The sequence below is a fragment of the Amphiprion ocellaris genome, chromosome 5 (genome assembly GCF_022539595.1).
Source record: "Amphiprion ocellaris isolate individual 3 ecotype Okinawa chromosome 5, ASM2253959v1, whole genome shotgun sequence".
NCBI lineage: Eukaryota > Metazoa > Chordata > Actinopteri > Pomacentridae > Amphiprion > Amphiprion ocellaris.
The window spans coordinates 5,415,828-5,431,423 of record NC_072770.1 but is presented as its reverse complement, the minus strand read 5'-3'; the positions used below and the strand labels follow the sequence as shown (position 1 = coordinate 5,431,423).

At 39.1% G+C, this 15,596-nt stretch overlaps 1 protein-coding gene across 2 annotated transcripts in view; it reads left to right on the top strand.

Moving 5' to 3' along the window:
- phc2b (polyhomeotic homolog 2b (Drosophila)) overlaps window positions 1–15,596 on the top strand; it is a 44,092-nt gene that overhangs the window by 6,738 nt on the left and 21,758 nt on the right. For both annotated transcript variants that reach the window (XM_023287598.3, XM_035955965.2), the window contains exons 2-7: window positions 3,859–4,219; window positions 5,861–6,022; window positions 6,170–6,247; window positions 6,553–6,714; window positions 7,736–7,870; window positions 10,165–10,459. In XM_023287598.3, coding sequence (XP_023143366.2) covers window positions 3,917–4,219; window positions 5,861–6,022; window positions 6,170–6,247; window positions 6,553–6,714; window positions 7,736–7,870; window positions 10,165–10,459 — 1,135 coding nt within the window. In that variant the 5' untranslated portion in view covers window positions 3,859–3,916. The remainder of the gene's footprint in view (window positions 1–3,858; window positions 4,220–5,860; window positions 6,023–6,169; window positions 6,248–6,552; window positions 6,715–7,735; window positions 7,871–10,164; window positions 10,460–15,596) is intronic.

Sequence of the window (15,596 nt, the reverse complement as noted above, 5' to 3'; positions counted from 1 at the left end):
CCCACCATACACACACACACACGCACAGACAAATATACACACAGGCACACATTTCTCAGTGGATCTCCTGGCTATTAAAGCCATTATCACACATCAATCGATTTGTGCAGCTGACAAATGCATTCTTGAGTTATTTTTAATGTGGGTCATGAGATTTGTTCTATATGCGAACAATAGGATAGACACCGATGGAAGCTCCTGCACTTCTTTGCTGTGATGTAAGTTCTATAGAGACAGCCAGTCTGTCTGACAGTCTCTTAACAGCCCTCACCATTCTGCTGGCTATGGAGATCTTCTAGACACAAATCTGACAGTCAGTTCTTGTGGTCTTACAATGCCAACATGGATAGATCAATATGTCGTCTTGTTAGTGGCGCAAAGAGTTGAAATTGTGTTGTTATGGTCTTGACTGGCTCTTTGCAATGTATTACAGGCTGCTTTGATGTGCTCCTAAACACACTGACTTTACTACTCTTCATGGGTATTTGGTTTTTCCTGAAATCAACTCAAAGCCAGATTGTAGACATGGATGTGGAAGTAGGATTTAGGACTGGAGTGGGGGTGTTCTTCATTGCACCTCTTTACTGATGGATGGGTGACTCCTCTCAGAGAGATAGGGGTTGAAGGCATCATTACCAGAGGGGATTCCCTCCCCTCTCCACACATAAGGAGGCAATGGGAAGCAGACCTTGGGATGTAGGCTAATGACAGCATACAGGCAGGCAGGTTTTGGCAACAGCGGTGCTTTGTTTACAACCAGAAACCTACTTTGCCGCACTGGATTTCAGCCACAATTCTTCAGATAGGCAATTTTTTAAAAAAATATCATTTTACAATACTGCTGACTGTAAAATAAATTAATTCACATTAGTGTGTATAGCTATTATCGCTTAATTTTCTGTGTTTTCAGTCATGTCCTGTTGTCATTGAGATTTGGCAGGGTTTGCTTTTCATTCTAGTTTTATTTGTGCACTTCTTTGTAATAATATTTGCCATGTAATAACATGTAATAATACCTGAGCTTTTTACTCTTCTCCTTAGATTTGTCTGGTTTTGTGTTTAAACTTTTTTTTTTAAATTATATTTTGTATTATTTATTGAAAATTGTATTGCTTAATCTGGCTGTTTGCCACTCTTACAGAGACATACATCTTAAGTTTTTTTTTTTTGAACTCATTCAATTCTGCAAACCAAAGTCAAACCTAAATTCCAGCTTTGTGCACACCGATTTGTTTACTCAAGCATTTTTAGAGCTATTTGCGGCTGTTCTGCTTTTGCCATTTTAAGGAATAGCATATGGTTTAGTGAGATTGCAGTTTGTTTCCAAGTCTCCTTTGTAGCTAAGTGGGCTATAGAGCTTTGCTTTGGCTGCTAATCCGCTCAAAAGAATAATGAGGAGGAGGAGGAAATAGCTTACGAATTGCGGCATGGTGGCAGCATTGCTTCTTATTTAATTACTTCCATCACACCCTCTTTCCACTCCAACCCATTTAAAGTCCTCAACCTGCTCACTCAACTTTTACCCCTCATATTTGCTCTCTTTCACTTACAAACACCATAGCTTAGTGTGAATTACCTTTTAACCTCAAGGCTAGAAATTCCATACCCTGTTTTGGCCTCTTTTTTTTCCCAGCTCCAGCACACACTGATTAATTCCACCTCCTTATTTATACATTGAGGTTCTTCTCTTGTTCTGTCCAAGCTCAGTTTAATTTAAGTCTTCAGAACTTTATACATACATCTTCTGCAGTTTTGTCTTTTTGCCCTCACCAAGCAAGGATGCTTTCTCTCCTCCCATCTTCTTCACATCTTTTCACTTGCCATGCTGAAGCCCCCTCCATCTCATCTGCCTGGAGAGCTCTGAACCTTTTTCCCCCTGTACTAATGGATAGCAGAGCATCAGGGGACTAATCTGAAAAAGGCTTTTACAGAAGAGGCCTAAATCATACGTTCGTACGCTGGTGACTGACGAGAAGAAATGGATTTGGAAATGTGAGATACATTACGGGATAGAAATGTGATTTAGAATTGGCTAAGTACTGCTACAATATAGTGCTCTAAACAAGTAAGTGTATTCTAGACACACTTATATTCAAGTTGAATGACAGGGTATTTTGCTCATGGTTTGGTTTTTAGCTAGTTAGCCTCTGCTGCCTTCCCAGTTAACTTTTACCAAATGCGTGTTCTTGTTAACATTAAATTTCCATTGGCTAAGATGTAATTTAGGGTGGCCACTAATGTTAGCCAGCTATTGCATTGTTTGTGTGCTTCTCTAACCAAACATATTTCGACACATTGTACAGTCTTTCAGGTCCTGAGTTAGTCTGTGATCTTAAAGCGGCACAAAGATTGTTCATTTGAGTAGGCTCTTCAGTTTAGATTTGTTATTCCTGTTGTATTTGTGAAAACAGAAAAGAATCATTCATTTTCTGTTATACAGGATGACAACATATCTTTCTCTGGGAAAGCAGAGGTGTAATTTAAGTAAGGCAGGTTGACTTCTCCTGGTTGACGGTATACTTATTTCAGGACTTGTACATATAATTTTAATTTGGCTCAACTTATAAAATGCATCTAAGTTAGCAGCTTAATAATAACAACACAAGACAATAGATTTATTCATAACTTGGAACAGAAACAACAGAGAGCTTCTAAAATATATTTTGCATCCTAGCAAAAGACAGTATAGTAAGGTAAGTAAACCAACAGTAACAAAATGCAAAGAAGTTCTGCTACTGAAACATACCTTAGTGTTCCCATGTTGGTGTGTATCAAAATAGGTGCTCAATGTAAGAACCACCAGAAATACCAGTTTTGTCTGATTTACCAGACAGATTGATCAGCTTGAAAAGGATCCAGATTTCAGATGCTTTTGTTGTCCATCTTTAAAGCATGTTTTCTGTTACTTCAGTTTCAGGTAAATACACAGCCAGCTAGGATTTTTTTTCACTTCAGTGTTTTTACAGCTGCAACTGATTACTTTTAAGCAATTAAAAACAATTCTATCCCAGAGTCAAAGAGACATCTTGAAATGTCCTGTTTATTTTAGATTTTTTTTAAAAACACTGCTATATGTCCTTAGGAATGATGAATAAATTATCAAAATTATTTCTTCTTTAAAATCTCTTCCATGATTGTGAAAATATATGCTGTTCTTTATTCATTCAAATGCTTTAGGGGTTCAACTAACAATTATGTTATTAACTAAGCTGGAGATTATTTTTTGGATAACTGACTAATCATTTGGTCTGTACAGTCAGAAAATAGCAACAAATTCCCATTATATTTTCCATAAGTCCAAGTTGAAATGTTGAACTTTGAGGTGGTCATCCAAAAGCAGCAAATATTCACATCTAAAAAGTTGGTCCTGGTCAAACGTTGGCATTTTTGCGAAGTTAACACAATATTAAAGTCGATGCCAGTTATTTTGAATTATCAGTTGAAGAAGACTCTGCTTCCCAGCAGTATAAATTACAAATCTGAATAAGCTGTAATTGGTTTTGAGTCTTTTCATTTTAGTTACAAAAACTTTGACAGACTGATGGAGAACTTCATTCAAAAGGGCCTATGGTACAACATTAGGACAAAATGATTTATCTCTAATGCTTGCACTCATTCTTACTTTTACCACCTAATTACTTCCTTAATATTTTTGCGCATTACTGGTCCTCCATTTACTTTACTTCTGCTGTTTCTGATCTGCAGTGTTCAGGTGTACTTAAGCTTCTACTCAGTTGTGCTGTTTTTTTTGCTTGTATGTAAGAAACCTGAAACTCATTTCTTCAGTGTCTGTTCAAAGAAAGTTTATGGTGTCCCGTTTTTCTCATGTACTCTACTTTTTTTCTCTCTCTCTTCAAGGCACAGGAGAGCCATTCAGAAGAGCCGGGGGTCAAAGGTGAGAAGAGCAGAGGGCACCATGGAGAGTGAGCCGGGGGCCCCTGCTTCCACTGCCAGCAGTGCTGGGACCACCACCACCACCTCCTCCTCCTCCTCCTCCACCACCACCAGCTCCTCCGGCACCACAGCTGTCAGCAGCAGTAGTACCTCTAACACTACTACTGCTGCTACTACTTCCACCACCTCCACTAGCAGTAGTAATAGTAGTAGCAGCAATAGTAGTAACACTAGTAGTAGTGCCAGTAGTACTACTGCAACAGGAAGACAGGCAGTGCCTCAGATATCTGTTTACAGTGGGATACCTGACCGGCAAACGGTGCAGGTGAGTGTCTTAGTGTTGTATTGACATTGTTGAGAACATGATACAAAGTTCAAGTATGTGTATGATGTAGTGATACACTCAGACCACAGGCACATAGGTTAGCATAGTTTCTTTGCTTTGCTGCCCTCTGTTGGTGTTTAAAAGCCACATTGAGCTTTCTAGTGTAAACTTGTGTTTGATGGTCCATCTTACAACTGGAAATAATTCAATGAAATAAGAGGCATTTGTCTTCCTGATGAAGGAAACTCAAATGTGTGGTCATTTCACAGGATCTGTCCAAGTTGAAGGAAAGAATGCTTTCTGTGCTTTAGTGGTCTTGACCCTTTAACCCCAGGATAAGCCTCTACACAGGCTTAATCTCTCTGAATAATGTCCACTAAACTTTTAGTGGTGATGCTTTGACAGCAAGGTTATTGTTATATTGAGCCCTTCTTTTCTTGCACTGGGCTCAGTAACAATTAAAAGGCAAACACTATTGTCACCCAACAGCCCTCTGAGAGTAAAGGGCTACTGGTCACCTCTGCTAATTTTACCGTCATTCTGCGAGGTGTGGGTCTGGATGGTTTGTGACTTCATGGATCACAGGTCAACATCCTCTCTAGTTACTTGGCAACATGGCAGAGGGCAATTGCAGAGGTGAAGGGTGAGAAGAGCTGTTTCTAATTGCAGAGGTTTAACTTTAACTTTGACTTTTCTGGCTGACATTGAGCGACTTGGTTCTATTGTCTGTATGCTTATGCTGATCACAGGTTTAAAACACTAATTAGTTGTTTATATTCCGGATCAGATGATTGTGACACTTAATTTGCAATGATGTAATAAACTCGTACTTAATACAAAGTGATTCCACTGCAGTTAACTGGTATTGAATATGTTTGCAGCCAGCAACATTTATTATTATTATTATTATTATTATTATTATTATTGATTAATTAAGAAAACAATCAGTAATTGGTTCTGTAAAACACCACTACATAATGAGAAGTTCACATTTTCAACCACAAGGTCTTCAAATTTCTTTTTTTGGTCCAAACAAACAGTTCATCATTTTTCAGTTCATCATGATATGAGAAAAGGAAAAGCAATACTTTTTAATAATCAAAAAGCTTGCATTATTAATGTGTTGCATTTTTGCTCATAACATTGCAGATTCATTTTTCTGTCGATTAGCTAATTGATCAGTCAGCTGAAGTTTACCTATTTGAGCTTTAAATAAAATTGAAACTGAAGAATAAAAAATAAAGTTAAATTTTTATGTGAATTTTATTTATTCTGCCACACAAACGGTAGTAACCATGACAACAAAGAATAAAATGCTGCTGACTATGTATGGTTTTTGAAATTTCTGGGTTAGTCTGTTTTTGGTGTTTTCAGATTAATTTTATGGAAACATGCCCAAGTAACTGAAACTACACATGACCTCGGTAACAACTTTGCCTTCGTCGTCAGCAGAAATGTTAGTGCTGATGCTAGCTTCATTTGCCTTTAATTGCTCCTTCTCTGTAGTTTGACATTTATTTTAGTGTAAGAGCGATGTGGATGGCTTCAAGCAGATGTGCAATGGGAGAATGGAGCAGAGAGATGGATTGCACACTCATTTAAATTCAAAACATAACTCTCAACCATCTTTTATATTTGCAGGTATTTCAGCAGGCGTTACACAGACAGCCTAACACAGCAGCACAGTACCTGCAGCAGATGTATGCTGCTCAGCAGCAGCATCTGATGTTACAAACTGCAGCCCTCCAGCAGCAGCACAGTCTCAGCACAGCTCAGCTCCAGAGCCTGGCTGCTGTACAGCAGGTCAGCAAACAGTCATCACATGTAATTCCATCTCACAGTTTAGAAATAATGATTTCCATCATTGTTGACCTGCTACAAGACATGTTTCAGAATTTGTACATTACTCTCTCTCTCGTTCCGTCCTGTCTCTCTCCTGGCTTGTGATAGGCCAGTATTGCTGCTGGACGACAAAGCTCTTCACAAAATGGCACTTCATCTCAGCAAACAGGATCTACTCAGGCTACGGTAAGTTCATTTTTAAGTGTTGAGCCTACCTCCTGAAAGCCTCTTTAAGTTATCTTTTTCCCAATTAGATTATCCAGGAATTAAGCTGATTTTAGCACCAGGATCCTAGCAGCTCTATCCGCTTTACTCTTTCTCTATTACATACTTTTGGAGAGATTGTACTTCGTGATGATAACATATTTAGTAATAAAATGTTAGGAAATGAAGGGTGTTTTACATTTGATGTTAAGAAGAATCTGGTGTATAAATATCCGTGGAGGTTCAGAGGTGCATAACCTAGTTTTGCTGTTCATTTCTTCCCATAGATTAATCTGACCACCTCTCCAGCAGCAGCTCAGCTGATCAGCCGGGCCCAGAGCATCAGTTCCACCCCCACAAGTATTTCCCAGCAGGCTGTTCTACTGGGTAGCCCATCCAACCCCACTCTCACAGCCAGCCAGGCACAGATGTACCTGCGTGCACAGATGGTGAGACTGCAGACACAAGGAGCATAGCCACTGGCACATTAACATGAGCGTGCATGTATGCATAAACACAGGCACACTCATATACTGCTTGAATAAATAAGTGCAGTCCAACACAAATTCTGTCCCCTGGAGGCTTAGTGTGTGTTTAGGCTTGGTGTGTGTGCATGCCATAGTAAATGGTTTGCTTTATTTTCATCTTGCCTCCAGAGTAGGTGGTCAGGATAATCTGTCCAGCCCCAGAGGACTTATTACCAACACAGAATGCCATGTCTTGAATGTGCATGAATGCTCAGAGAACATTTTTGGAGGTCACAGGTGTTCACTCTCCTAAGGTCCAGTTGTTTTTGAAAGAGTTGCTGAAGGAATACAAGGGGCCTATTTGGTACAGCTGGTTGTGGGTAACTTGTCGCTTTTAATTTGCTGTCATTTGTGCAGCTGGCATACAGACTGTTCTTGCCACCTCACTATGACAAAGTACACAGCATTGTCACATGCGAGTAATGATTGTAGCAGGCAGAAAAACACATTTTTCAGTTTGCAGTAAATTACCATGGACTAACCTTTGGTATAGTCTTCTAGGGGTAAATTTGTGAATTTATTAGCACTATTTCCACAGAGGTCCAGCTTATTTCTATGCATTCATTTTAATTTACAGTTTTTTCACACATACATTGATTGCAGGTTAAAAACGTTGTAAATATATAATTACACAGTAACTGTTGTGTCAGTATATCATTTGTATAGATACTTATAAGATAAAAATTGAATATAATAAATGTCTGTTACTCTGTTGTGACAAAAATGCCAGACCTTTTTTAAAAGCTTACACCAGTTCACTTTATCCCATGTCTGTCTAAATTATATTGTGATATATTATGTTTTTGTTTTTTGGCTTTTGTACTATTATCTTTTTTGTATATTATTTGGTGATATTGGGGATCAAAGAAGACTCCAATCCAAGAAGCATTTGTCTTGCTCGTTCAGTTCTCCTTTTTAATCTTTTGTGTGTGGTACTTTGTAGGCACAGCAAAGTAACCTGGTGCAGGTGGCCAGGAGCCTGGGTCGGGCTGTTCCTCTGTCCCCACAGCTCATCTTCACTCCAGCCGCCACAGTGACAGCTGTCCAATCAGAGAGCTCTACGCAGGCCTCTTCACAGGTAGGCTCAGCAACATTGAACACTAAAAATATCATGGCAATCTTTCATCTAACATTAGCATCCTGTTCTGGATGTCTCTGGTAAATAAAAATTTCAACATGAAGTGGCATTCAGTGTACAGTGGTCCCTCACTATATCACGGTTCACTTCTCGCGGTCTCACTGTATCGCGGATTTTTGAATTGGGTTTCGTTCCGCTGTTGTTTCACAATATTGCGGAATTTTGTGGTACAGATATTTTTTCTGTAATTGTTATCCTGGCATGCTGCATTGAAAAGTAACACGGGAGAACACATATCTGCTTTAATGCATTATACAACCGCCAGATGCTTTTATTTTGACACAGGCTCTGATGTAAATGTGGTAGGAAGTCATCACACTACACTTCACACGCAAGAGCCGGACAACATAACACTTAAGCAAACTAACTAGGCTGACTAAACCACAAAAACATAATAAAACACAAACACTAGTAACACTGTAACACTAACATAAACCACAATAATGACATTTAAACCCCCAACACCCCAAACTCCCATGGTGCATTGCAGCACAACAGTTCAGTCATAGTGGCCAGCTCTGCCATAGCTACATTATTTTAATATTTTTTTGCGGCAAAATAAGCATTTTCTAGCCTAAAAAAATTGAAAACTATATATTAAAAAAAATGAAAACATTAAAAGAATATTTAATCGAAATAAAATGCGTAGCATACAGCGCTGGGCTCTGATCGTCTCAGCGACCATAGCATCATGTCCTCCGTCTCCCCTGAGTATAGTGCATATGGTATAGCAGCATTCAGTATCTGGCCTTGTCTGTTTCACACAGACAGATGTCTGATCGCTGCGCATAGTGTTGCTCTGCGGTGATGTGTAGTGTGTGGGGAGGGTTTATAAAGCCTTAAAATATATATCAACATGAACAACACTCAGAGAGCGCAAAGCTCTGCCAAGACTATTCATTCTCTGACCTTGCTGAACACAGGTGTATGTTATGCATGTGTGTGAATCGCCTGACCTAAATATGTAGCAGGTGGCTGGAACTGATGGGACTCAGAAACACCCCCACAATTTAATCAATCAGTTGCTCCTTGTATCATTTCCGATAAGTCGGCAGATTTGTAATAGGATCACATGATCGTCAGCGGGGAACTGACGCAGTGTTCACTTGCTGTCATGGTTACAGTGATGCCATGCCGGCCACTATATCTTGCAATGGGAATCCTTAACAAATCCGTGGATCCAGACAATAAGCTGCATCACTGCCATAATTTAACCACTTGGTCTTGTTAGGGCTGGACCCGAATATCCGAATATTCGGTCCCGACAGTAGTATCTGGATATTAATTTTGACATCCGAATACTTCCCCCCCCCCCCCCCCCCCCCCCCCCCAATCGGATGTTTCGGACCGGACCAAATATTCGGATATTTGTCATTATTAGGGCCCGAATATCCGGAGCCCAGAAACTGCTATTCGGGCCAGCCCTAGGTCTTGTGTCATTTCTGACCTTCCCTGAAAATTTCATCCAAATCCGTTGCACAGGACAGACAGATTCACAGAGAAACATAGCTGATCATCACATAACTCCGCCGCATTCCTTGGTGGAGTCACAATAGAATAAATATTGTAGCATCAGATTTGTTTATGATTGTGTTCATTTGCATTTACTTTATTTTGTTTATTCTTTTGGTGTTTACTTATGTTGTGCCTTGGATCTTAATTTCGCTGACTATTTGGTCAGATATTTCATTGTTTTGTGATTGCTTATTGCCCTGCTTGGTGTCCCAGATGTTGGTTCTGCATTCCTATTGTTTTTGGTAAAGCTGATTTATTTGTGGTACAGCGGTACAGCCGATAAGAGCGCAGTCCGTGTTTGTTGTGCTGAACAGTGAATAAAACCTGCAGAAAACTGTCCTGTCCTGCTGGGGATGTTTATCATGGAAGATACCATAAGACATGAGCATAAAAATGCAAAATAATTGTAACCAGCCTGACCTACAGCCCTGGAGACGGGTGAGTCGACCAATGTTTAAGGGTTACAATGTGGTCGTTACTTCGTGGAGGGTTATGTTCCAGACCCTCCCATGATAGATGAGGGACCACTGTACCAATAATGAATTAAAAAATTAAAAAATTACTGCCATAACAGCTTTAAGAAACTTTATTGGTTTTCCATTTAAAGCGTTGTGAAGTTCAACTTTGTTAATTCTGTAATCAACATGGTTTTGACAAACCTATAAAAATTTACTTGTGAATTGGTTTGTGTAAATATCTGTATTTTTGTCTCCCTAAAGAATCAGGTCCAGAATCTGGCTATCCGCGGCCAGCAGGGGGCAACCACGTCCTCCTCACAGACTCAGACCCTGCAGGCTCTCAGTCTGAAGCAGAACCCCGTGCCCATTCAGCCTGCCTCACTGATTAAGAATCCCAGCCAGGGGACCCAGGGCACCACAGTGGGGAAGGCCAGCTCCTCCGAAAGCACCTCTGAAGGAGGGAAGAAAGGGGACAGTGCAGCAGTCACAGAAGTCCGAGCTATAAACATGAGCCGCAGTGTTACAGCTGTCAGTGCTCAGCCTCTGATTGCTCCAGGTAGGTGAAGCTTGCATTTCCACAATGTTAAACCATCTAACAGATTTAGTGATCGCTGTCAGACAAATAATATGTATTAGTAATCTGAATATGAAATCTGAACCAAGTAGCTACTTAAAATGTTGGTGATTTGACAGGAACATGCAAATATCTTGATAAATAGTTCCAACTAAAATAATGATTTTGAATTTTCTTCCTATTTTATAGTACACTGGATGTTTATAATATAATTTTTTTTCCATCACCAATGAATTAATAGAGAAAACAATCTTCCAACTAGTCAGTAATGATAATTATTATTTGCAGACCTAATGAGTGTCATATTTAGTCTCTCACCAAATTTAAATGCAACACCAAATTACTATTCCCAGACTTGCTTATTGAGCTTTGTTGAATGAACAGCTTGTCAAAAAACAAGGTTGCTTGATAATTCAATACCTACAGTGAATGTTGAAAATGCTGTAAAATCTAAAAATTGCTAACAAGAACTAGTAACTTTAAGCCTTTGATATGGTGCTATGCATTGTATTGTCAGTTGGTTGGTGCACTGCTTTGACTCGGACAGAAATATCTCAACAGCTGGCTGACATAAAATTTTGTACAAACATTCATGGTCCCTAGAGGATCAAAGCTAATGACTTTGGTGAACCTCTGACTTTTCCTCTAATGCCACTTATGGCAAATGTCTTCCTTGCCTGTAAAATGACTTCTTTTCTATTTTCAAATCTGTTTCTCAACGCTTTCTACGTAAACACAGATGGAGCGCAGTTCAGTTCTTGAGCTGCTCTGATAACATGCTGCTCATGCTATAATGTCTGTGTGGACGCCGTGTTTTCTGCCACATGGGTTGCAGAGAAAGTGGTGTGTATGTGAAATGTAAACAGTTCACATTTTTAGAGGGTTTGTATTATTTCTGTACAGACACTGACACTCAATGTTCCATAGGACGTTTGTTTTAATTTTTGTGGGTGGACAAGTTAAACAGCCAAATTGCCAGCCAGCTGCTGCATGCTTCGTTTTTTGACAGATGTACATTTCAAACTTGAAAATAGATTTGGGGTTTCAGGCAGCCGACATATATACAGTAGAAATGTGCTCTTGTCTTTTATAGTGAGATTAGATGAGAAAAGCTTTAATAGTTTGCACTTTTAATAGCTTTTTTCCTAGGTGTTGCTGTGACATGTCAAGGCCTGAATCACAGATCCATTCACTCACTATAAGGTTGAAACCAGCCGTATTTAAGACTGTGTTTGGATTGTGTCTGGGACAGTGTAGTTGCTTTGTGAGCTAGAAGCTGTGAAGGGTACACTGCCATGCAAGAGTGTTTTCATGCCACTTATTGTGTAATTGAAAGTCAGCAGCTGTTTTGTCTTATGAATGAGCCAGCAGTACAAGCTGATTACGTTAAATGAAGTCTAGTTTGTTTGCAGGATAAGCCTCTTCAAAAATATTGCCTCAGTCTCCACAGGGTCCTGATAAAACATCACATTTCACAAAATAACTTCTGTGTTGACATATACCATATCATTGTATATGTGCATGAATATAAACTTTTTATACATATAATGCTGTTTTAATGAATAGTGTTGTCTGCTGTGTGTGTGTGTGTGTGCGTGCGTGCGTGCGTGCGTGCGTGCGTGCGTGCGTGCGTGCGTGCGTGTGTGTGTGTTTGGGCTTGTGTGCATGTGAAGGGGGGAGTAGGGATTATTTCAGCCTGTCAGTGCACAACTGTGTCTTGCTTTGTTTCAGTAATGGATTCACATAAAATGAAAGGGAGGATGGAAGCTGAAAATCTGGCAGCATGCTGTCTGAAAAAAAATTAACATGGGTTGCCATAGCAGCAGGCCACGAGGGACAGGTGTGCACATGAGATGCTGGGGAGTTAATACACTGTGGATCAGCAGGAGAGACTATGGCTGGCTGATGGGATTCTGATTAGGATAAAAGCTTCAGTTCAGCTTGACTGAGACTGGGTCATTATGCACTTTAATTTCTGGGTTGAAATCACATAACTTTATATGTTGACAGGCCATTGTGTTTTGTAAATCTTAAATTTAAGTAGCTACTTTGATGCTTAATAATGTGTTATGGCTAATAGAAAAGACAAAATGATTTTATAGCTGCAGGAAAATGAAAATTTTGCTTGTGGTTTGCGTTGGTTTGTGATTTTAAACCCTTTTTATATCCTTGTTTTTATAGCAGAATGCTGTAGATGTAGGCTCTAGATTACTGACTCATTTGCATATGTCTGATAGTTTTAGTGTTGCTAAAATATTGAATATTTCATTTTGATAATGGTGCTTGCAGTAAAATCTAATGACAAAACATTTTTAAATTGCACTCTGTGAGAAAGATTTACCACAATATTGGCTCATTCATTTGCTCATACTGTTTATACTGCTGTCATAGATAAGTATAATTTAGAGGCACTTGAGTATTTCCACTTCATGAAACCTAATACTTTAATCCCAGTGCATGTGAGAGTGAAATATCAGGAGGATGTTGATAGTTTTTCACTCTACTATATTTATCTCATGGCTTTATTTGCTGTGTCAGACTAGAATTTTTACATAGTAAAACATTTTACAACATTATAGAATATTTACAGTTATAATTAGCTCCAGAACGCGCTACAATAACAAATACTGATAGAATTCATCAATGGTAACATTCTGTTAATACAGTATGGACTATTAAAAGGCATTTTAATTTTTGTACTCGATGTACATTTATTGCTGCAAAGACTGTGTTTTTTGTATTTCCACAGTGAAGCATAACTTCTTGGACTTCAGTTAAAGGTCTTAATACTTCTAACACAGTTTGAAGACCTGATAAAATTGAGGTTTTCCTTCCACAAGCCAAAAACTCAATCGCTATATCAGTAATTAGGATGAAATAATGAACATTGTGTGTGTGCTTTAATCCAACTCCCCTTATTCTTGTTGTAATTACTCAACAGAAACTAGTCTGACCCAAGAGAAGGACAAAAATGGCGGAGGTGTGATTAATTGTGCTTGCTGTTTTTGGTCGTCGTGCTTCATCTGATCGAGCAACGTTTCTGTTTCTGTGAATATCACATACAGCAGTACTTTCACTTGAATAGAAATTGGGCAGGAAATACATTTTTGGCCCTCTTGCTTGGTGTACTGAGTGTCTGTCATCACTGGAGCCAGCATTTTACTATGAAACCACAGCAGGGAACCCCCAAAAGCACCACGCTCATAGATTCAAAGAACAGATCTGCGCATGATGCCTTTGTCTTGGAATAGCAACAGTATCAGCTGCCAGCTTCACTTGGATAAAATTGCAGCAAACCTTGGAAACACAACAGCTTCTGTACTTGAGTAGCTCCTCTTTAAAAAGAAAAAAAAAGAAATTGACCATTTTAATAATTCACTACACGTTTCTCTTTTATTGTTTATCAAAATTTACAATCTCCTTATGTTGATCTGAAAACATAACAGCACTGTGTATTATACCACTGCCAGAGTCTTGAGATTTGGTTTTCTCCCTGAGTGTCTGTCATTGTGTGTAGACTGAGGAACAAGAGATAGAGCTTTTTTTAACAGAACCAACCAAGAACTGTATCAATGTTGCTAGTATTTTTCTAATTTCCTCACTTTAAAGTGAAGAAAGACGGCATAAGGCCTGCTGTTGCTGTGTTGTTGTAGATTGGAATGTGTTTCATAAAAGTAAGCCAAAGTGGCTGCCAGTGTGACTGTGGAAACTCTGGGATTTTCCAGGGCCTGGTGCTTCAAACGCTGAGAGAGATGTACACTGTCCTCAATCTCAAGACATTGCACAACAATACACAAATAACATAAGAGGCCTTCGAACTCTCAGGGGGAGTGGAGGCCACTGCCACATGCTGAATTGTATGATTTGCATGTGTATATATGTGCGTGGGCGTGGGTTCTGAGTCATTCCAGTCCTTAATCTCTAAACCTTGAGGGGGAATAGCTTTTAAATGAATTTCCCTGTCTTCCTCCTCTTCCAAGACTTCTCTCTGTTCCTCATTAGGGCCTTGAGAAAGTTGTCAAGAATCATGGGGAGGGGTGGTTGTATCCGGTGTGTAGTGATTCAGAAATCCCCCTCCTTTGCTCGTACTGGGGTTGGGAATCTAATGATTTAGTGAGCTTTTGCTTAAATATGGTGTTATTCAATTACAGAACAATTCCTGATGCATTTTGACCCCCAGAAAGCACACATACAACACCAAAATCATTATCATCCACTGTGGAAAAAGATTAAAAAGGTCAAGTGGATTTATTTTACCTACATTGTGTATGCAAAAAGGTTACACTCGGGACTTTAAAGACAAAAATGGCCACACTGATACAGATTGAAACTGCTATTTTTCTTTATCACCTTATCCACTTCACACACATATGTATTAACATGCACACTCAGGCCTCACTCAGGGAAATTCAAGACTATTTCTGCTACTTCTAGTACTCTACTACTTCTGTTCATGTTCTAACATAACTGCACAAGGGTTTTCTAATCATCAATGAGCCTTTCAACACCATTAACTAACACAACATACCATTAGAACACAGTAGTGATGGTTGCTGGAAATGTTCCTCTGTACCCCTATGTAGACATTCCGTTAAAAATCAACTGTTTCCAGTTAGAATAGTCCTTTACTACATTAATAATGTCCAGATTGTATTCCTGATTAATTTAATGTTATCTTCATTGAAAAAATAAGGACCTTTCTAAGTGACCCCAAACTTCTGAATGGTAGTGTGTAAGGTGAGGGTGTGATGGGAGTATGTACATCTTTATAGGTGGGTACTTTTGTGCCTACATGCAGATGTTTGTGGCCACATGTCCATATGAGCTAATAGCTAATGGTTGTTATAGCTATGTTTTTTTAGTCGCTCTGCTTTGTACAGAGATTATTTTTGAACTTGACCTTGATAAAGAAGTTATAAAGGATCTGAACAGTTTCTCCATAAGATGTGCACACACACACAAACACACATACACAGATGTCCATAAATGCCCACAAATGCACTCCTTCAAGTAATAAAACTGTGGGGCTTCTTGGAACGCTTCAAAGATACATCTGCTGTGGACTTTTTTTTATGGAAAATAATTCAATTGTGTGTGTGTGTGGTTTTTTTTTTTTTTT